Genomic DNA, 24231 nt, shown 5'->3' with positions numbered 1-24231 from the left:
GGAAAGGTGGGAGAAGAACTCCATTTATACTTAACTAGTATGAAATACTAGAGATCAGAAATAAAAAGCCACTGACTTTTAGGTGGAGCCTAAACACAATACATGAGAGAAATTGCAAGATGGCAGGGAGTAGCTCTTAAGCCAGATGAAAAGCAAATAAGGGAAGATGAACAAGATTTTCCCCATGAGTGAATTGTCTGATAGCGAGACCAATACACTGGTGCACAACATAGATGAAACACAAGGTAAAAGGCAAAGCTGGTTATCAAGTTCATGAAAACTAATTTAGGAAGGTGGTTTGGAAGGAAATACTTTTTGACTTTATACTCAAGGATCAGACTCTGCTAAAAAAGTGAAAATAAACTGTGGAGTAGCCACAAAAAAAAAGGAAAAAATGCGTGGAAAGATGAGTGTTTCTGGATGAGAAATGAATACTGTCCCATAGCTTAAAAATATCTTCTGCTTCCTGGCTATACATGGGTATTGCTGATGGTCAGTCATATTGTTCACCTTCCTTTAATAAACAAGTTAAGCAGGTTTATCTCTTCTTTCAAAGTGAACACTGGTTTTCTAACTGTATTGCTAGGGCTTCTCTGAATCTGTTCTCTGCAACTTCTTGGCACCCTGCTTAAGCAGGATTAAATCAGAATCATGTAGAACCTTGCGAATAGTTCTCACTCACTAGTAACTTCCTATTTTCTGTCTCCTGTAGATCACACTTTCCTTCTTCATGGCTGCACCACACCAGCAGATAATGTTTATCAACAACCTTTATGATAATTATGATTATCAAATTTTATAGATTTTTGGAAGAAACATAAATAAAACTCATAAAATTACATTATATGTTTACATATAGACTGTATACATAATGTATGCATATTTTATATCTTTTAATTATTTACTGTAACAATTAATAATCTTTTCTCTGACTGCAGGATGGAGGCAGGGTGCAAGGCACAGGCTTGTTGGCACTGCAGTCGGACTCACACCACCAGTCTGCCTTCAAGCCACAGCTCAGCACCCCTCATTTCACACAGCTGGCTCTTCTACTCTGCCATGATCCCCAGCAAGCAGGTACAGGAGAGAAAGATGAGAGATCCCTGAAATGTTTTCCTTAATTTTACTTCTATCTGTTGATGTGTCTGGAAATTGTTACATATAGACGTTTTCCTCTTTCTCTCCTGAGCATATTTCTTTGGCATTTAAATCATGACAAAGTGTTAAACATGACTCTGCTTTGCCTGTTGAACATAATGATTAATGCTAGCTCACGCCTATATTACACTCCGTGTGATATCATGTTTGCAAAGGTATTAGCTACCATTGCTTAGGTAAAACTTCTTATTGAGTAGGAAAATATTCCTTCATAAATAAACTAAGACTGGAAATGACACATTTCTGAGCTGATGACTGAGGAAAAGCCCCCAAAAGCACAAAACTAATTCTACGTGGTTTGGTGTTTTTTTTTCCAAACACTTGCCATAAAGCTCTTCCATGCTAAACAACAAAAATAAGCCCATAGCAAGACAAGCTGAAACAGTTATTTGCATCTATGTTCACCACAACAGAGCACAAGGGAAACTCCATGCTGGCATCCTTCCAGGCAAAAGCTACACAGAGCAGCTGCCTTGAAGTGAAGTATGTATAGAAAAGTAGATAAAATGAGGAGTAACAAATTACCAGGGACATATGTTTTACCTAGACATTTTCAAAAATAAGTTCATTTAAGAATTCAGGAGTGAAATACCCGAATGACTGTCCATGCTTGTAATTTTTGCTTCAAACTCCTTTGGCTCTCACAGGGCTGCAAAGAGACCGCTGAGACCATTTTCCAGAAAGGGTCCCAAAAGGGAGCTGAGGGACTGCAGACTGGTATGTTCAACATCTGTACAGTGCACTTTTACAAGATTTCTTATTCATGTGTCCTCTAACTTTATTCTTTATAACTATGATATTGGGCAAAAGACAACATGAATGTTGTAAGTACAAATCATACCCAATTGAATTGAGATATTCAAAATCCTGTCTACCTAGATTTCTAAAGTCATTTGAGTTCACTGCCAAAGGTTTTTGAGCAATTTTAAGTAGTCACAGGGTAAGACTACATGGATATCTTGATAGAAGGTTAAAGACAGGAAATAAAAAGTAGCAGTAAATGGTCAATTTGCATATACAAATGTGTATATGGTATGTAGTGTATATATATATGCATATATATGAACCCTATTCCATTCCTAAGAAGCAGTGTAGATGCAATTCAGAGTTGCACCCTCATAATCTAAGGGCTACAGTCCAAACTATCTGATGTGACATGGCTTCAGCCTCCTCTAAGTATCTGCTTCTATATTGTAGCACACACTAGTAGGCTGCAACAAGACTTTTACCATCCCATACTAAGTTAACTTCAGTAAGTAGTTCCCACCCCTTGCCCCAGCACAGCCACCAATCGCCCACAAGGTTTCAAAGGTTCATCTACTGTCCATGCTGTTTCTTCATCCTCTTCAGGCCAGTCCACCCTGCTTCTTGCCTTTGCATCTTCCTTCTCTTTGTCTCTCCTCCATCTACTTCTTCCAGGTCTCTTCTCATTAGCCACCCTTCATACAGTCCTTAGAGCTATTTAACTACTTAGCAGGAACCAGCCACAGCTGCACCCTATCCACATCATCCAACCCACCGCCCCTGAAGCCAGCCCACAGCTGTATATTATCAATGATAATTAACCTGCCTTCATTCCTCTACACTTCTACAAGGCTGATTCTTCATGGTCCCACCAAACTGAGGAGCCAGAGCTGAAGGTCTCTGCACCTTCCACAGCCATTTTTGCCTTTGATGTAGAGTTTTTTCCCTCTGTAGGTGTTGCCAGTAGTAATCATAAAGAAAGCCCATCTCCTAAATTTGAACACTTGGTGTCAAAGCCAGTTCTCCACACCAGCTGTTCCCCACCTGCCTCAAGGAAATAGAGGGCTGCAGTGCACTGCAGTAGTTAATACATCTACTACCCTGGGTAAATGGGGTCAGTCATCCTGCACAGCTCTGGTCGGGCTGCATGCCATGGGCTGACAGAGTTGGCATTTACATTTTAGTTAGAGGGTGATTATGTTTCATAATTGTTTTAATTTCCCTGCTTTGAATTCTTACTTGATAACCCAGTTGTTTCATGACTTCTCCTGCCCAGATGGTACGTTAAATTTTCTGTCATAATGGTGGTACAAATGCACCAAAACATATTTTTCTTATGATTACATTAATATTTGAAATATACATCTATAAATTTCAGTGATGGAAAGTATAGTTAATGAAAAAGCAGCATGTCAAGCTAATCTGAGCCTAAATTAAATTCTCAAAGGACTATAAAATTCCACACCATTGGTGGTGCTAACACTAACAGCCTGGGCTGGCAACATACTAATAACTGGCTCTAGAAGACCAGGCTGGTATTTTAATCACCCAAACACTAATAGCCTGGCCTTGCTGGCATTGTAATTGTTATGGCACTAATAGCCTGGGAAAGATGGTATTTTAATCATCGTAGATCACAGCCTAGAAATGTTAATTTTTAATATTTCTGTCTTTTTATCAAGGTTAACAAGAGGTCTACTGCAGATATGATCAATTATAAAATGCAGAAATCACTATTTTAACTTTAAAAAATATCAGACTCAAGAGTCATGGCACTCACGGTACTGGACATTTTTTAGTTAGATCACCTTTTGCATCTTTCTTCTTTTTTTAAAATTTATTTTCCCTGCAGCACCTTTAAACCACAGGTGAGTGAGTTGGGACAGCTGGAGTGGGCTGTGCTGAAGCATTTGCTATATTACAGTGATCTTACTACAATATCCAACTAATGCAGTCCCAGACATTTAACCTCATACAATAAAAGCCCACTCACTATTGTTGATATTTTAAGAAATGGATTCAGATAGTCAGCAATTCAACTTAATTTTAAGTGTCACTAATTAGTTATCTATTGAACACTCATGCATGTCGAAGAGCCCACTTAGTCTTTGCTGTTACACTAACAGGTACCAGACAGGTCACCAACAGATGGATTTCGCAGGAAGGTTTTATAGCCAAGCTTCATTTTTATCCCCTTTAATGTGAGGTTAGGAATGCTGGGGGCTGGAGAAGTGGATTAAAGAGAAAATTGCTGGGTTTCCTCCAAGAGCTTGTGGAGTGAAATCTTGCAATGCCCAGAAAAATGTAATCAAGTCGTCTAGGAATTAGAGCTCTCTCTACAAAAATTAACAGGTTAAGATTTTGAATTCCATTTCATATTTCTCGTAATGGCTGCATCACCTCTTCTGAGATTTTCCACAAAGTTAAAGCAGTCAGAGCTCTCATATAACTTCTGATCTGTGCCCATTACGTCAATGCAATACATCGCATTTTGGGGAAGATTTCAGCTCCCCTCATTGTGGTGATGGCTGTGGGCTGCATGTGGGTGATGAAACCATTTGCCCAGCCTGGAGCACTGCAGTGGCACGGTGTGTTGCAGGGGTGTGTGACGGCATGTGTTTTTGGCTGCCCCCAGCCCGGTGCTGGCTGGTGGGAGCCCAGCTCTCCCCACCCTGCCATGGCCACTGTGCTGCAAGGGGCAGCAGGGGATGTGGCTTTGTGCAGCTCCCTCTGTGGGCATCGCACAGAGGCTGCCAGCACCAGGGTTGTTGTGTGAGAGGAGGGGGCCCATCTGGGGAGGAGGGAGGTGAAACAAAAGAGGCAAAGCGAGAAGAAAGGTTCTGGCTGAGGGAGGAGGCGGGTGAACTTTATAAGGTGTCAGCCTTGTGGGTGACCCATCTGAGTAGCTGGCTGCACTTCACCCATGTTGGCACCAATAAAAGTCGTGTCAAACTCAGCAGCAGCAATGAGACTTCTAATTTTACCTGGTTTTCACAGCTGGGGTGGTGAATGCATCAATCAAATATTTATTTTTGCTTTTGTTTTAAAATGTCTCTGGAGGGGAAATTCAGCCTTCACCTGCTTCCCATGTGGGAAGCCCAGCTGCTCTTCCAGGCTCCGTTTCCAGACACAGGGCTGCCCTCAGCTGCCATGCTTTTGTGAGAAGATTGATAATAATGCTAGCAGTTCCCAATCTATTTTTCACTCTAGGAAGGGAATTTCAAAGGAGGACTCTTGATGCCTGCTGCTTAAAAAGGATTTGAGCACTTTGTGAGAGAATCATTTTAAAACATTTTAAAACATTCTCTTTTCAGTGTCCTGTCCTACATTGCCTTCTGTCCTCACAATGCTTCCTGTGTCATCCATGACTTCATTCTCACCCCTCTATATGGATTTTTTTCTGCTTTCAGCATCTGAGATTGATAAGCAGGGCTAATGCCACCCTGCTGACCTCTGTGGCCAGCACAGCCCGAGGCAGTTGCAACCAACACGCGTGCCCTGCTTGGGAAGCAAAAGGTGTCATTCTCAGCGTGCCACTGCGTTGAAGCCAACACTTTCGGCAGCTAAACTTAGGGGCAACACGACAGCTGTGTGAGATCATTGTGCTGCAGGAGCTTAGCCAGTGGGGCAGGGTTCTGGAGACTGGCACTGCAAGTTATCCTGGCTAAACAGTCTGCTCTGCCTGGTTACAATGTCCTTTTGTTTCCTTGAACTCAGAGAGGATTTCTTACTGTGACCGTGGCGAACTTTGGTAAAGCTGAGATACGATGACCAGAAAAATATGTTTTTCCTGGTCTTTGTGGTACAGAAACCAATACTGTAGGGCCAGTTTTGTTGCTTACTTATGGTCAGTACCTCTCGACCTTTCTCTAAATATTTAGACAAGTGCTCTCAACATAAGGATGTTGGCCTCCTCTGGTAAACTGCTTGTGATAACACAAATGATTTCTATCAGATGTACTTTAACATGAAACAGGCCTTGTAAGATTAATAAATCCTTTTATACAATGCTGCAGAGGCCTCTTGGTGTTCTCAGTGTTACTTTAACCTTCAGTATGAGAGAAGTCAGCCTCAGCTCCTTGGCAGGAAACAGTTTTTATTTTTTTTAATCAAAAGCAGCAAAGTCACAGTAAAGTCCAAGAATTCTCTAAGGAGCCGTCCTCTGTCTGTATGAAGCTGCAATAGCACTGTGTTTTCTTCCTGTCAATATTTGTTTTCTCTGCCTCTGCAGGTGTTACCCTGTAGACAAGCTATTTCTAGTGCATCCTGTGCAGCCAAGGACTGCAGAGGGGAAAAGGGAGCTCCAGACTCCCAAGAAATCCCTAATCTCACACTTTCACCCAGTCCCAAAGCTCTTGGAAAGTGCTATAGCACTGAATATAGTATTTTAAATGAAGACTGCCAGGGGTTGGAACCGTGTGTTTCTGGCTGTGGGTTGCTAGACCATGGGGAGGGACAGCACTCCACACTGGCAGGTGGAGTTCAAAGCAGCAGAAGAAGCAGAAGAATTAGAAGACCCTTCAAGGGAAAAGTTTCTTGGTTTTCCTTGGAGGACAACCTGACAGGTTAACATGGGTGACTAAGGTGAGAGAACAAAAAAAATCTTAGCAATGCCTTCAGTGGTCCTTTTTCTGTTAAAGGTTGTATTTGAGATCCCCAGTTCTTCTGAGGTCTGCTTTGTGCAGAGTTGATGACACAAGTAGGAGTATAAATGTGAAGTATCTAAGGAGCTAAATTTTAAAATGTGTAAGTGCTAACAGCTACCTGTGCCAACTTGGAAAAAAGAAACCAAACTCAGGATGCTACTGGTAGCACATAGACTTCTGAGCCTTGATGTAATCAGCACTGATGAAATTAATCTAAGGCAGTCCTACACAGCGCCAGCGTACTTTACTGTTGGTAAAGGAGAGAAGCAAAAGCAGAACAGTAATGGTATTTACTAAAGCTGCTACACAGACAGAAGTTTTCATGGGCAACTTCTTCAAATTGTGAACATTTTGACACAGCAGGATAGTTCAAGCATGAAATAAATAGGTAGAAATCCTGTTATTTCTATAATTTCAGCTGAAAGAAATGTCAAAAAAAGAAATAGTGCAGCAAAGTGTCAGGAAGTAAATCTGAATTAAACAGAACAGACCATAACATCGGATCTGTTACAGGAGATACTTCAAATACATGTTATGCCTTGAGTAACACCTCTTCCAAACACCAAATTTTGCCCTTCTGTCTCAGTAGCCTTCTCCACCCGATGACTACCCCGTGCCTGCAGTTTGTATTGCACTCCTGAAACCTGAGGTTAGTCAGGACCGTGTCTCTTTAAAAAAAAAAAAACACACAACACACCACACACACAAAGAAAGAAAAAAACCCACGCTGGGAAGGGGGAGCTAAAGCCTCTGCTGCATTGGGCTGTGTGGATACAGGGTGGCTGCAGCAGTGGTCACGCATCCCTCCACAGCCTGCTGATTTTGCGGAAGAGGGGGGGAAGGATCATTTTGCGGTCCAGATGCTGTCAAACACAAGCAACCAATGGAAGAAATGGCACAATGAGCAGACAAGCATGTGGAAGCAGTTTATGAAGAAATAGTTGAATACTGAGCTTCACCCCGGCTGATGCTGTAAGTACGAGCTCAATAGCCGATCCCGTGGCCACTGCAGTTGTTTGTGGGAGATGTTTTATGGGTGTCCCTGGTGCTTTTTGCACTCACAGGTGGAGAAAGCATTGATCGTGACGTGTTTCATAGTGTATTTTGGCAAATAACTGTATTGTCTGCGTCTCTGCAGGATTTTGGGGTGACTCGCGAGCTGCAGTGCGCTGGCAGGGTGGGTGAAGCATAGGACTCTTCGCACATGAGGTTGTTCTTTCCTGATGGCTGGCTGGGCTCTGCTCTGTAGATGTGCTAGCAGACTGCTGCAGTACCACCCTCTCTGTGCAAAGGCCTCTCTCTGAATTTCAGCGCTGCCTTCAAGCACTGGGACACACAATGCATTTTTTCATGCTACAGTGGCTGACTTAATTTTAAAAAATCCTAGAATTACTTGCTACACAAACTTACTTCATGCCAAGTACTCTATACTTAATTTTTCTGATGTATGCAGTTGTAGAAAGCTTACGAAATTCCAATAGCTTTGTGTGTTACCACTGGGAGACTGGTTCATAACATAGCTCTCCCAAAGACAGTGCCAAGTATGATTTATTACTCAAAGGAATGAATATTTTCCTATCACTGGTCTGTTTCTAGCTGAAGTAGATGTATGTATTTTTAAATGTAAACATTTGTTCTCATGGAAATCCAGCATCTTGTTCTTTGGCAAATGATTTCGTGTTTTTTATTCTGCACATGCCCTAATGATCTAGTACAGCTTTAAAAACAAGTGAAAAAGCAGAGCTAGAGCAAGTTTACTGCACCGTGTTTCTCAGCAAATTTTTTTGGTAATAAGGCAAAAATTTTTATTGTAGCTAAAACTATGCATGTCAGTGGATTAAAAAACTAAAGCAATGAGTATCATCCTTGTTATTGTATGAGAATATTAATTTTGCTTTCATCTAAGTACTGCATGGTGATTTGCTCTAAACCACAGAATATGATCTATTTGATGGCCTCTGTGGTTGTACCTTGACACTTACCGAGCAGCTGCAGAAACCACTACCACTGGGAGATCTCACTCCAGCAGCAGGGGAGGTAACAGCAGGGTAGCTGGGATGAGCAGTGGTGCTGGTGTGTTAAGGAGGATGAATAGTTGATGCAAGGAGGAGTCCTCTTTCGTGCGTCTCTTTTTGGGAGCTGGCAGAACTGCAGCTCCTGATGCTGGTGTCTGCAGGTAGCTACACATTTCTGCCCCTATTGCAACGGTGGCCTCAGTGGGGCTGTAAGGCAGACGTTCCCTTACGCTGGGGAACCCACAAGGAAGGTTTCCCGTTGATTTTGGAGTTGCACTCGCCTTGTCGTATTCTTAGGGGTATTACAGCTCCATCAGCTGTTTATTTGAAAAACAACTTCTTATTGCTTGCTACCAGAAACTGAATTGTAAGAGGCCCAATTTAGCCCTTAATGAGCTTGTAACAAAATACTGCTACCTAGGGAGTGCTCCAGCAGTGAATGTGACTGCTGAGGCTGTGGTATTGTCAGTGCTCTTTCTGTTCCTTTCTCTCCTGTGGCTGGATTGTCACCCTTGAACACCAAGCAGCATCTCTAGCTGTAAACAGGATTTCCAAAGACTGAGAGAGTAATCATTTGCATTGCCATGTGAGTGTTTTAAGAATACAAAAAGTCAATCCCACATAGAGAATTTGTGTTCCCATGCTAAAAATGTGCAGGACCGTCACATAATTTAATTAGATAAAATTGTTTTATAGTCTGCTTACTGTCCTGTGAAGACGGTGGGAAAAGTTCAGCTCCTGTGTGCTTCCATTGTTTTCAGTAGAATTACACTGGGGTGAATTTGGCATTTTTGGGGCTAATTCAAAAAACTTTTCTTTCTCTGTCCATCTTTCTTAATTGTTTTCCTGTTTGTCAGGCATTAATTATTATGGCCTTCAAGGCAACAGGCCCAGATTCATAAAAAAATAATACGAAGGACCTAAGATGCCCAAGTTAGAACCATGCTTGCCTGAGGGTCCCTGTAAAATCAATGGAAAAAACAGAGGCCCTTCCAGGAAAACTGATATGTTGCATACCTAAAATTAGCCAGTGGTCATTGTACTCCACAGTGTTTGGGGCTGCATGGACCTTGCTCTCAAAAGCACAGTTTCTAACATACTAGATGAGTTTTTATGTAAAAACATTAAAAAATGTAGGGTTTTGTAATCCAAAAAAGCATTTTCTTGAAGAGTTTAGATGGTGTCTAGCTTTCCAGTTTGTTCCAAGGGTTAATACAACACATGGAATTGAGAAAAATGCATGTCAGACTTTGAAGTATTTGATCTGTTGGAAGACTTAATCTTTTTAGAAATATGTTAATTCATTCAGCAGGTTTTTTTGTTATATACACAATTATTCATTGATTATTTCTGCCTCCGCTAAGAAATACAAGTCACACATTAATTTGGTACAGGTTTTCTCTGTAAATCATACTCAGATTTTTCCTATGAGTGTATATTTAATGGATATATTTGCATTTTAGTAGTCTTGAACTAAATCTTTAAATGGGGTGCTCTAGTTTGTTAACATTTTTCATCTTCTTCTTGATCAGCCCAATAGAAGACAGTCATTATTAGGAATTTTTAGCAAGTATGTTGTTGGTTGTGATGGAGGTACACCAGAGCTGTGTGAGGGAGGAAGGAAGGTTTCACACTGCCTGTGAAGAACCTGCGTGTGTTTACATACAAAGAAATGTGCATCCATGAAGGTCAGACTAGAAATAAATGAGGCTTAGTTGTCTTCCCTAAACTTACCTGTAGAAATTGTCTCCATCCTGGTGAAACCAAAACAAGGCAGCATTTCTGATAGGCGATGATTACACTCAGGACATGATGGGGCAGGTGTTTTGAGCTCCTCTGGTGACCCATCAGGATGGCACAAATGTGCCCCAGGCTCCTTTCAGTGGTAAGGTTTGGCTTCTTTTTTCTTACAGGAGAATGATACAGTTGATTGCATATCCCAGTCACCATTTATTTGAGATAAGACAGCTGGTGGAAAATAGTAAAGGTCAAAGCTTTAACACTCTGGTCTCCTGTGAAGAAGGAAATACCAATATTAGTATTTGAATTACTAGTTTTAGTCAAAGGTTCGGTGAAGCAAAGGGAACAGCTTGTACCTTGTTTTAGGACAGGCTAATTTACCTGGCTGTTGCTTCGTTAGTTATATATGGTACACTGTGGAGCTCTGCAGCATTAACAACAACATTATTGTCGGGTTTTAACTAATGTAAGCTGAGATCCTGTAGAACATGCTAGTAGCTACAGAATGGTCTGATGCTCTTCACAAGCAGTCACCAGCTGTCGCTGAGTCCTGTTCCATAAAATCATTTGCGCTATGAAAGAAATTGCTAATGTCAGTTGTCTGGAGACCTGCTGGGAGAGAAGGGGAATTACAGTACTGGGCTCTCAATCCTTGCTTATGCTACCTGTGCTTTCCCCATAAACTGCCCCCGACAAACCTTCCCCTTCCTTCTCAAATTTCTCCCTCCGTATTGTCTTTTTTCTCTGTCCCAGCACAATTCCTACATGAATTACCACTTCTGATCAACTCTCATGAGGGTTTTTTTTGCAACAGCAGTGTCCCTGGCCAGCCCCCATCCTCCAGCAGCATCTCACATTTCTCTTACTCCCCAAGGGTGAATTTGCAGGCTCTGGCCATATCTGTGTTACTAAATAAGAGAGCTACGGAACAAATATCTGCTCAGGTCCTTAGCTCTCTCCTTTGTGCTCAGAGGTGCAGCCGAGCTCACGCCTTGGGACCAGCACAAGCATGTGCTGAGCCAGGCACTCTGTCTAGAGCAGTCCATGAACAAGAGATGGAGCGAGCTGTCCACTGGAAGGTGATTTTTGCACTGTAGAGCATTGTGAAGTCTTTTTCCAGGCACTCATAAGTAATTTTCACTTCGTCACCTTCATGTTCATATTGCAGTGGCATTGGAAACACTCGCCTGGCTCTTGGCATAGCCTTGTGTTACCGCAGCAGTCCTGTGCCATGCAGTGTCTCAGCCTAACAGTGGTAATCCACCACAGCAAATTAGATTTAAGAACTGAAGAACTTAAAGTGCTTTCTGGTTTGTTTTGGTTACTTCTGTCAACATTAAGCGCACCTCTTTAAACCATACTGGTTGTCTGATGTTTATACAATGTATGTGTATGTACATGGGGACTTCCCCCAAACAGCAGTAGCGGTGTGGAAAACTCATCACTTTGGGACATACACGATTATATACAATAAATTACTTGGTTGCATATGTTAGAGAGCACTCCCCTACTGCAGAAAAATGGATCGTTAGAGCTGAAAGAGCTTTTCCATCTCTTCTGTGATGCCATGAAAACTGATTTATTTCAGTTTCTCATTAGCTGTGACAAGGATGATGTCAGATAAGTTGTGCATGCCCTGTCTCATAAATAATAAATGTGAAGGACCTTGTCTCCTCTTTCTTTAATGGATCAAAGTTATAGCTGGATGGAAAAGGCACCAGCTTGCTTTATGGAACATAATGGAGTAACAAAATTGCTCAGACTCATTTGAGTGTATTGATCCCTGGGGATTCTGCCTGCCCCTTTATCTTGATATCTGGCATCTCTCTCACCATGTTGTAGAATACGACTTTGATTAAGAAGAATAATGATAAGCTCTTAAAGTTTTATTAAAAACTAGAAATAAGAGAAAAAAAGGCATGTTCTTTTTGGTTAGCCTAAACTCTGTAATATAAAAGTCTTCCAAATGCCCTTTCAGTGGAGCTTCATTTATTAATTGTTAATGTAACGACTCCAATCTGAAATGTGCTTCTCATTTCGTTCTATTACAGTGCTTGCAGCGAGAGAGAGCTTTGTTGTTATAAGCTTCTCATTAATCATAATTTTCACTAATAAGGTGCTGTTTAATCAAGTAGTTCAAAACACTCTGCAAACACTCGTGAATGCAGCTTTATGATACCCCTGTTGCTTAATATAGCTGTTTGTGAATAACATTATTTCTGTTTCGTATGCTGAAATGTCCATATTCAGTCCCTTGGTCTTTTTCTTTCAGTGTTAGGCCACCTTTGTAGTATTTTTAATTAGGAAAAAAAAAAAAAAAAGAGCATTGAAATATGTGTTTAGAAAGTAATACCTAGTATTGGGTATGTTGTGAAGTGATAGAAGAAGAGACGTCAAAGTACAGGCACACCAAATCTTGGCAGAGTTCTTCTGAGAGTATTTTTCAACAACAATTCCTGTTGTGAATGCCTCCTGCTAAATAAACAGGCTACATTTCAGTGCCTTCACACTGGTTTGCAGCATTAGCAAAGGAGTTCAGTACTCTCAGCTTTTAAAAGATTTTCTACCCACTGTCTTGGCATGCTGTATGGAGCCAATTCTCTGTGTTAATCTTGCTTCTGCAACATTTGGCATTCCTAGATGAAAATTTTCAGCATAGTGTGTCCCAGTTTAGAGACAGGCCCTCCTACTTATGAAGAAGCACTTCATACAGATAAATTCCCTGCTTAAAAGCATGCTAGTCATAGAGAGAAAATGCCATACCGTTTGTCATCAATTTTGGCTGACAAATGGCATAGAAATGAAAATACTTCTGGTCATGTCTGTCAAACTGCTCATGCTTCTATAAGTATGTAGTGATCATAAGAGCCTGTTCCTGCTGCTTTTATATAAAACGGGACTTGGAAGAACAGAAGAGAAGAAGAAAATGTATTTATTTTTTATTAATAACAGTAACTGAGAATGAAATTTGACCTTGAAACAAACACTTCAGAAGTATTTATCTGTTGGTCTGAACAACACCCTGGCACACCAGGTAGATGAACATCAGTCATATGTCTGTCCTGGATCTTAAATATTACAGCCTCCTCTTCTGCGCTTTTGTAGTTACAGTCTTACTCTGCTGATAGCGATCCAAATGCTGCTGGGCAAATTATTTTCCTGACTTGCCACTAGACTAAGGCTGCCCTGCTCTATGCTTTCCTTGATTCCTCTCTTTTCCTAAGCATCAAGTGTAGGCTGCCTCAACCACTGTGCTTAGTTGCCAGCTGGGGTTAAACCACTATGTTGACAACACAAAAGTATTCCCAACCCATAAATACAAACTCATTTCATTCTAACCAAGAAATAAGGAGTGAATGCAGTGATCTGGTGACATGCCCCAATGAACTTAGTTGCTCTCAGGTAAGAGGGTAGATGTGAATGTCAGAACTCAGAGCTTCTCCCCACCCTTCCCCAGCTGCCATTTTCCAGATACACAAATTTAGAAACTCTCAGTTTAGATGTCCCAAGGGATTCCCAGGGCCTGGCTGTGCACAGAGGGCTTGGATGGGATCTCCTGGCAGAGAGCTGTGCTCTGATGTCGTAAGCTGTAAGAGCCTTCTTAGGGAGAAAACTGATCAGTCTCCAAAGCTGCCACTTCTCTGCTTGCATCTCCTTTTGGAGGGCTGCCGGAGAACCTCACTGCTCTTACAATTCATTCTTACCCACTCTGAGCTTGGTTTATTCTGGGACAATTTAAACCTATCTATTTTTGTGCCCACGGAATCTAATAGGTTAAATAGGACTACTGCTTTTCCAGCGCTCATTCCTCTAATAGATTTACGAAGAATAATCTCACCTTTTCTTTGCTATCTTTTCTTCCATTCTCTTTGGCTAAAGAGACCAGTTTCTCTTAGTCTCTGCTTAGTGGACAGGCTGTTGATTCCCATGGCGGTCCCTGTGGTTTCAAGTCATGTCTTTGGGGAACTCTCATTAGCTTCTTATTATTATCTGCCATAAAGGTGGTTCTGTATCTATGATTATTGTAATAATTTTCATCTTTTCCTGCTCAACTGATAGTTTTCAATGTGGTCAGTGTTTCTAAACTTCAGGAGATGAGATTTATGCCTTTTCCTTTCTCTGGAAGACAGTTTTTCAATGGAAGATATTAGGTTGACTGCATATTTTGTTGTATTTTAACTCATTTTGCATTTGCTTTTATGTCTTTAATTGGTCTTTCCTTTCTAAAGCCTTGCACACTCTTGACATTGCACAAAGGATCTGTAGTTGCCCAGATCACTTTTTCCCAGTCATACAGTACTAAGCTCTGCTTGATTTATTAAAAATATTTCCTACTAAAACTGCGATTTTGTATTCCAGAGTTCTTGGACAGAGATGATCTCATTTCTTCCAACCACAATGAGTTAACATTAACTCCCACCTCAGTTATGGAATTTCAGTTTCTTCAAGTTTTTTTCTACTAGCCATGTCATTTGATCTCCATATTGAATGCTAAAAATAAAAAAAAAATAATTAAAAAAATCTACTTACCTCTGTTACAGGTTGCGCATGAGACTTTGTAAGTAAAAAGGCCGTATCTCAAATTATGCCCAGAAATCATTTGGAAGAAGCTGTTGCTGAGTAGGAGAGGCATCATTTGGTGAAGTGGTCCACCACACACAATCTGCAGTCCAAAACCGACAGGGTCCCTGACATCCCTGATGATGAACCAGAGCTCAGTTTTGTTAGATGCAGTTATGTCAGCAATACATACTTGCCTCAGCTAGACATCCCTCAAAGCAGGGCTGTCTGAATATCTCATACCTCCTGAAGGAGAGAATGACTTGGCAGGGTCATGATGCTATCAAGATTATCACATCATAAGCTTTCCAGTAATTCAACATGAAAAAAGTTTTTTTTTTTGCAATAACATCTGAGGACAGGCTAAGTGTTAGGAGAAGGCTTGGCTTCTTGAATGCTCCTTTGAGAGCTGGTAATATCTTCCCCTCCTTGAAAATGCTGGGGGTATTCTGTAACTGTAGACTTGAGATTTCCTTGTCAGGCTTTTGTCAGTCAAGTGCAGATTTCCGAGTTGTAGGTCCAAGAATTTCAAACCTTGAAGAAGATACTGCAAAACACATTCATACAGTAAATAAATAAATCACATTTATGTATATCTGATACAGTTAGTGTTTTGTGGCTGTCAATCTTGCCTGAATCCAAATATCTGTAAACAAAAGGGGGAACCTCCATATAATAATAAATGCTTATTTAATGAAAAAAATATTAAGTCAGCAATTGAAACAGCTTTGCTTCTTAGGACTTTCAGATTACTTTGATAAGCAATTTCTTCCAATTTTCATTGCCATAATAATAATAATAATAATAATAAAAAAGACCCAGAACTATCCTTGGAAGACAGAAAGTCCAACTAAAACCACAGCTGCTCCTAACAGCAGGCTAACATCCTTCCTTCCTGGTCATCTGTGCTGCAAGGTGATCAGAGAGGAAGATGCCAGGCCAGAGAAAGTGGCAAGGCTAAGCTATCATACTGATAAGCTGAGGTTACACGGTGTTCAGGGAATGGTAATGCCTAAACCAAATATTCATTTTACTGATTGAAGACAATTTTTTTAAAGATCTGAACCCATCTGCTCCTAATTTAAAAACTGAAGTAAGATCAGTAGGAAGATTTGAATATAGCTAAACCCTTCACCTGAAGGTAAAGTAAAAATTATTTTTAAAACATTGTGTGAAAGGATAACTTTCCACATATAAGCATTACTTATGATAATTACTTGGAGTTTGATTTACTTAATGGATAATAAATTTTCTAAGTATATTTTTTTCTGCTTTGGATATTTGAACACAAAGACTTTATTATTTGTGATCATCTAAAACAAATAACCCAACTTGTATGCTGATTCAGTATACTTAAGCTTGAGTTGCCTGTTAGTGGTTTACCAGGTAAAAGGCAAAACAGGTAAAGAATTCAGGTGCCAAGATTAGGTATTCAGAATTTAGGGCATAACTGACTTTATGATAAATAGATAATCTTCCTAAGTTCATCTTTAAAATAAGTTCATTTACTGTTTCATCTTAAGTGCATTCCTGCAAAGTGCACTTCAGGGGCACCCTTAGACTTCATGTGTCTGTTATAACGGTCTTTTGTGTACAGCACTGTATAGTGCCTTTAGGTGACCGTGAAGAGCATTAAGTTTTCCTTCTATTTCAGCGACTAGTAATGTTGCAAAACAATAATCAAGGGGTGAGCTTTCCAGGGTACTCTTGAAGAAAAGTGCTGGAGGGAGATATTTTTGTAGCGAAAAGAATCATTTTAGAAATCCAAACAAAATCTAATTAAAACAAAAACAAAGAGAAGGAAATCTGTAAAAGTACTCACCACCCCCGGGGAATCGTATTTTCAGAACGCTTGACCGAATACTTTTTCTTCCAGCCCTGTATCAAAATATTCAGCTGCCATAATTATACTGAAATTTTAGTGCTTTTGTACAAGGGCTTAGTTCCTATCCCGCCCTTCATCTGGTTTCTTATCAGGGACTCACAAGACTGGTGTCCCACTGTTAGATAATTCATAAACTCTTGTATTAGCAAGTTTGCACGAAACAGTGTGTTCCTATGGTGGATGGCCCAGAGTAGTTTAGACCCTAGAAACTATACAGCTGCATTAGTGTTCAGCTTGGACGTAGAGTACCCTGCTTTAGAGCAAGCAAAGCTTATGAATTAAGCTGGGTATCTCTAAATGGCATTGTATTGTGCAATCAAGTCATAATCCATATTCCTGCTGTTTTCTTCTCTGCTTAATAGCCCCATTGTTCATATGTTTTTGACTACAGAGATCTTCAGGTCTCTGTATTATGTTTCCTAGAAAGCCTCAGTTTCCCGTTTTCATTCGAAACCCCATTACATGGTTCAGAACTGACTCTAAACACAAATGGGTTTCCTGTTTGTCCTTTTATGTGGCACCCATTGCTTTCAGTTTCAGAGGAGAGGTCTTAAAATCTCCAAGTTTCTGGAGAACAGCAGTGAGGTTTTAACAACCTGACTCTTTCCTTCAGTTGGTTTTATTTTTTGGTTGGTTGGTTGGGGTTTTTTAAGCCTTTTTCTCCAGCTGCTCTTCATTGTTGAGAAATCACTTTGAGATACTTCTATTGGGTATCTAAATTTACTTCATCAGAATCTGATGAAAGGATTCTTTATACATAATTCAACCACATAGTCCCAGATGGTTATTGTAAGGTCATTTGAATACCACAGGATCAAACTGTGAAGTAGTCATATTGTTACAAATAATTTTTAGAGTGTTCATATTGTTGCATGTAGCCATTCTTCCTGAGTCACCTTTTCTGTAAGTGAAGTATTGCAAATCTTGTGTTAAGCACATTTACTTCTTGAGAATTGTGTTTCCCTTGTTCCTTTGAGAAAGAAAAAGATGAAGCTGGCGCAGGACCTGGTTTTTTGTTGCAAGTAACTTAGTCTTATTCTTGAGAGGAAGTGTACATTTTTTTTCCCTCCACTTCATGGCTTAGGGTAGCAACCAACTAATATATCCACACAGCACTGAGCTGCAAGGAGGTACTGGCTTAATCTTGAGAACCACAGGGCTATCAGCTCTGCTTAGTGCAGTGATGGTTCGTTACTGCTTTGCTGCTTCTGATTTTGGAGCCAGCAGCTACTGCGTTTGCTTGGATAACTCTAACTCTGAACTGTTTTCCAGTACGTGCTACAGATTTATCCATACCTAATCTACTGCTTACCATTACAGCCTAACTTCACCATCTGCTGCTGGAGGCTGTCATCTCTCTTAATAATAAAGTAGTTTTCTCAGTTAATTAATTTCAGTGGCTGGCAGATGACCACCACACCTTGAGACAAAGAGCAGGAGAGGGGGCTCACTCAGCCTGAGGGAACTACGTACCCTTGCTGCAGATAACACACCTTAGCCTTGTTTTGGGCTTGCCCTGGGCTCCGGTGCAGGCTTTGATGAGCAATGTGTCTGTGTTCTCACCCACACTCTTGCTGGTGCAGCTTTTTTCTTTTCTGAGTCTCGTGGTTTGAGTAGATGCTAAAACTGCCTAAATCTAAACCAGATGCAATTAATTCCTAGAGCACCTTCATAAATCAGACTTTTCTTAAATACTTGGTTGGAAACCTCGTTCCTGCAGTCAAGGTTGAATAAGTTCCCAGATTTGTGATTAGCTTGGCAGAGCATTCTGTGGTTTTTGACCCCTCACTCTCCATGTGGCATATAGTCACTAGCTCAGGTTTAGCTGGAATTTTCTTTGTTTATCAAACCTCCTGCTATTCTAGGAACCTATGGCAATTATGGAGCTGCTGGTCAGTGATTATACTACTCAATGGGATCTAAGAGGGATAATTGTTGCTCTTTCTATTGCTGGTGTGGCCTTGAAACGACTAGGCACAAACAACAATATTTGGTCCAGAAAAACCCAATGACGACAAAATTGGCCCCACTTTTCATTTGTTAAATATTGTTATCCTTGTACATATATTTGTCGTGTTTCATCAAAAAAGAGCAACGTCCACTGTGCCAAGTATATTGAAGACATCACACTCTAGATAATCACTTTTGTACAGCTACTATCAATCTGTCCTCTGTATAAAAATCAACAGGAGTGCAGCATTTTGTTCATTATAATATTAATAGCATTATTCATAAAGTATTCCTAGTATTAATGCTGTCAATAGTATAAAGTGTTGGCATTTTTTAAAGCTTTTAGTTTACTTCTAATCTTAAAATTGTGTATGATAAAGCATGAAAGCTCATGTAATGTATAACATTATAAATGCAGAGAGGTGTGCATTGCTGATGGCTCTGATTTATATTTGCTAATGGCCTGGACTACTCATTTCAGCTGAATTTTGTACACCAAAACTGTCTGGACAATAAACATATTAAGGACATACCTACTTTACCTCCAGTATTTCTAGCTCACTGGCACATTATTGTATTACACTGTTTCAGGTCCATCTCAAATTTCTGCAGAACAGTTGTCTCTGAGAAGCAGCTCTGTACATTTGTGTGGTACCTGCAGTTGTGTGATAGCCTTGAATTTAATTTAACCTTTGATAGAAATGCATTTTGAAACCAGCTAGTATACTAGTGCATTGACAGGAACAATTTGTACTTGAGAGGTCTCTGTATTCTCAAAATTTTGATAGCTGGATGGTCTTTTTCTCATGATTTAGCTGCTTGCTCTGGACTGTGCATGGGTCCTTCTATTCATTGTGAGTGTGGTCTAGGCTCATTCAGGTCTACCGCTACTATTGCATGGAGGCAGATTTTAATTATGAGAATTAAACCTGTCATATGTTTCTGCCTAAATAAATCCAGGAGAAAGCCAAATTTAGTGAAACAGTAGAACCATTCTGCATTTATAGTGGTATACTGGAGATTGCAAACTAGCCCTGAGATGACACCATAGTACTTGAGGTCAGGGATTAGACCTTGGGTATATTCAGTTTCCAGCTTGTTCTGCCTCTCTCGGCACTCATTTGCCAGCCTTCAGTTTTGCCAGGTGTCCTTGCTTTTTCCCTTTTTTAAAGGATGTTTCTGTCACACTAACAGGTTTAGAAGAACACACGTTTATAGTTTGTGTCATAAGGTGCATCTCCCTGTATTTGCTGGCAAAACCATTATTGGTAAAACCAAAATGATGTCAAATGCATGAGGTAAAGACTTGTACATTTTCATTCAATTTACAGTTTACTGAGAAAGCATTTTGGGGGGAGAGTGAAATGTCCTGAAACAAAAAAGTGCATTTCCCCCAACCCGTTTGCACAAGGACTCTTTGTAGCTGTGATACTGAAAGGAACCATGATTAGTGTGAGGTGATGGTGCCACGGCGTGTCCTTGAACCTTGAAGACAAATGGTAGGTACAGCCAAGGTTACCCGTGAATGCAGCAGATGGATGGGGCATCTTGGGCTATGCACACCCTGCTAGTGACCCAGCCATGCTGCAGCTCTGGTAAGCTCAGCTTACTCTCATGGTATGCTGCTCACAACTGCTCTTCTGCTCGAGGATATATACCTTCTGTTGTTGTGGTCTTGTTTATTCCAACAGAGGTCAGCATAAGCAATAATGGTTTTGTGATCAAATTGTGCTTTTAAACTGTAAAAAACATAAATTGAGGATTAGCTACTGCTGTGCTTTGTTCACGAATTTTCTCCGCTAAACTTTGGATTGTGTTCAGTAATTATGATGGTTCTTGCATGCTTCCCATGCTACTGGATGGAGTATCAACAGTTTTGATTTAGTTGTTATTGCTGAGGAAAGGAACTCAGTGTATGTGTAGTTTAGACTGTATGTAGTAGAGTGTGAGTTTTAGGTTGATGCCAATATTAAAAGGATGGATAAGGAATTGAACAGATAGTCAGATAACCACTAATGATTTTCACACCAGAAATTTCTGGAATGGTATTAATATATATGTATCTACCTGATTTGCAGGTAGAATTAGGTATTTGCATAGCTGTGCCTGTGGCTTCATACCTACAACTAATTACAGGCATCCATAAAAATGAAGACTGTTTTTACAGATTGACTACTAAACCTCCTTCACCAAAATTCAATTAAAGACAGACATAAAATCCTCCAGCAAAGGTGTTTCCTTTTAAAAACTAATACAACAGACAGTAGAATATTGGCATAGGCAATGGTTGTAACTGTTTTTTCCCAGGACAGATTTATGGTTATGTCTATACTAATAAATTCAGTGACAGAATGTTCCCAGATGCTGCAGCTCTATGTCATATAAAACTACAAAGTAACCTGTATGACCACCTCAGGCACTGAAGAAGTGTAAGGTCAGGAAGTTAAGTATGCCAGGGTCAGTCTGTATCTGGTATCTGACAGCCAAATTGGCTCTCTTTCTTACCATAGGAGACAACATAGAGATGACTGTATCAAAATCTTTCTAGGATTGTAATGTGATCTGGTAGCAAACTGACAACACCATTTGGTCACATCCATGCTGGCAAGACCAAGCTCTTTCGAGGACTAGCAGAATTATTTGCCAGTATAGAGATGTCACTTCATACTGTGATATAACTTGCTCTTCTGCTAAGCAAACTGTTTATTGAATTAATAATTTTTAGACTGCTTTCGGGTATTTTGGACCTATACATTTTTTGGACAAGGTGCCATTGCCAAAAATCCTAGAAGATATTTTTATTTTCTTAGGGTGCGTCAGTACCGAGAGCAAGTAACATACCGATTCATTTGAAACAAGGGGCCTTTCAGTGTCCTGGGAGAAATACAGGAATTACTGACTTACAAAGGATTTAGCTAGAGTCTTGTCAGCATGCAAGTCATGCACAGTCCTACGTGCGAAGTCATGCACAAAATTGCAATGAATTAAAAAGCTTCCCCACAGCAACATAATAAAGGACAATCTTTGAAAGGCCAAACCCAGAAATAGAATGCAGACTGAGAAAGTGTGTCACTCACTAATTATGGAGAAGCTGTCTCTTAAAGTAATAATTAGCTTTCTATTATAAACCTATTTTTTCTTTTTCCATCCCCCAGACAATTGAAGCTGCTCAAAACACTTTAAATGTTTTTCAGGTATGATTTTACTAATGATGTTTTAGGAAGAACATATAAGCTGGCCTAGTCTTTCAACTATGGCTGCATCATGGAGTGCCATGTCCCCCCTAAGCCTGGCTTTCCACCACAGTCAGAATACCTTTCCTGGGTGCTCCCCTCTCAACTGCAGCCCATTGCGCAGCAGGGCTGTAATGGTTTTACTTTCGATGGAATCATTCATACCTGGGCAAACGAAGCTGGATTTGCATGGCTCTTTGCTTAAGTTTGTGTTACTTAAGTATGACTTAAGTGTGGAACTTCTCTTTGAATTACATGCTAGATATACATCTCAGCATCTGTAGAGAGAAAGAATTATATTGAAGTCATTTTGTAACACATTATGCTATGTTAAATTATCTGTGATGCTTTTCACAGTAAACATGCATTCCAAAGTCATCTTCAGTCTGTATACTTTGATGTTGCATTTACTAACTGAGTAGGTAAATTCCCAAGTATTAAAAAAAATATAAATATATTCAGTTCACAAATTGTAGCCTCTTTTCTTTCATACAATTTGTATTTCAATATCATGCTTTCATAGTAAATTAATTCACCTTTTGCAATTTAGCCACAGTCGCTTCTCCTTCTGGGGCAGGAAAGAGTGTCTCTTCATTACTGTTTGAAGAGAGCCGTACAAAACTGCACATTATGGAAAAACTTGCCAACACTGTCAGAAGCTCAGAGAAGGATTTACATTTGCACATATGCAGAGCAATAATGGAATACCTCTGCTGTCCTCCCAGCTCTCTCAAGTGTATATTCCTTTGGTAATAACTTTAAATGTATATTGAATGAAACGATTTCTGCTGCTCGATAGCACATGCCTTGCCTCACTTATACACTGTTCTGGTGCTAGAAAAATTCTGTGTGTCAGCTTGAAGGAAATAGTTCCCGAAGGTATGTGCAGCAAGGGGGGATGTCGACTTATATAGCTGGGAGTGGGGATTAGCTGGGAAGACTTCGAAATCCTCCCTATGGAAAGTCATTGCAAGCTAGTTAATCTCTTCCCCTAGCGGAAAACCGTTTGAATAGAAAGGCAAAATCCTTCCTCATAAATGTTTTTCCCAGCCTGTTATTTTCTTTGATGGCATAATTTTATATCAAGGTTGTACTAGATATCCTGGAGCTCCCGCCCTCCCCGACCCCCCTCTCTCTCTCTTTTTTTTTTTTTTTTTTTTTTTTTTTTTTTTTTTTTTTAATGCAGATACTAATTCAAAGAAAGAAATTGAGAACTTTCCCATTTTTTCAGTGTACTTACCACAGCTACATATGTTCATTATTGTACTGATTGTGTGATACTGTACTGGAGGAAAGCAGGAAACCTCACTGCTCTTTTTCAGTTCTCCATGTGCTTAGAAGTAGTGTAATGCACAAGGCAGTTTATAATTAGTACCATGACTCAGTTAATACTGGTAACTGCAACCATGCCCTCAGAGGAAATGACTTCTCCATATCCTTCAGTTCAATACTGTTTTGCATTAATGGCCCACCCCTTTTGTCTTGTGTCTCTTCTTCCAGAACTGCTAAGCTGATGTTAAGAAGTGTCTTCTAGCAGGTGTGAGGGAAAAGACAAGTCAGACTTTGGCCCTCAGAATACTCTTCCAACAGTGCCTGCTTCCAGAAAAAAGGAAGACAAAGCAGAAACAGCAGCTTCCAGAATTCCACTCCTTCTCCAGAAGATAAATATAAATCAATTGCACAAGAACATAGCCTGAATTCAGTTAAAGAAACTAAACAAGACCTCCTTGCTTTCTGAGACCTGTCCTGTTAAGTCTGTTCCTAATTCTGTGAACAATTAAGCAAGTGGCTTTGAAAGAAAAGTGGAGAAGTAGCAGATGGTGAGGCACACAGACTTCTTTGGCAGTTCAGGGATGGCATGAACATTGAATTGAGTTCCATACGCTTGGGCTTTCTACTGTCCACTGAAGAGGTTATGAGCCACCAAGCAAAGAAGATTAAAAAATAATTTGCTAGTCTGTAAATCCAACATCTGCTTCATGTTCCTATCGAGAAGATATCAAAGAAAAAGAGACAATGGAGATCGAGGATAAGAACAGGTAAAAAATAATAATTCATTCCTGGGAGAATTTTCTGTTAGGCTAACGTGTTCTTCCTCAGAACCCCATGGTCAGTAAGTTAAAGACTTGAGTCTGAAACTTGCCTAGTGTTTGTACAAAATTGCTACTTTTGAGGGTGAAATTAATTTCTTAAGTTATAAAATCATACATAGGTGGCAAGTTCTGCTGCATTTACTTATGAATTGTCTGTGAAATTCATGAGAACTGCTTGAAAAAATCAATCAGCCCTGTGAGTAATTG

General features: G+C 40.1%; 1 protein-coding gene across 2 annotated transcripts in view; it reads left to right on the top strand.

Annotated features, from left to right (window-relative positions):
• Positions 1 to 860: 860 nt before the first annotated feature.
• SACS (sacsin molecular chaperone) overlaps positions 861 to 24231 on the top strand; it is a 57896-nt gene continuing 34525 nt past the window's right edge. The window contains exons 1-2 of one of the 2 annotated variants that reach the window (XM_080376356.1): positions 861 to 1875; positions 23432 to 23970. In XM_080376356.1, coding sequence (XP_080232482.1) covers positions 23948 to 23970 — 23 coding nt within the window. In that variant the 5' untranslated portion in view covers positions 861 to 1875; positions 23432 to 23947. Of the gene's footprint in view, positions 1876 to 1951; positions 7521 to 23431; positions 23971 to 24231 lie in introns of those variants that run through there. The other variant, XM_080376357.1, reaches the window with a different exon arrangement.

Source organism: Falco punctatus (genome assembly GCF_963210335.1).
Source record: "Falco punctatus genome assembly, chromosome: 2".
Lineage (NCBI taxonomy): Eukaryota > Metazoa > Chordata > Aves > Falconiformes > Falconidae > Falco > Falco punctatus.
The sequence above is the reverse complement of the archived record's forward strand: the minus strand, read 5'-3'. Positions and strand labels throughout refer to the sequence as shown.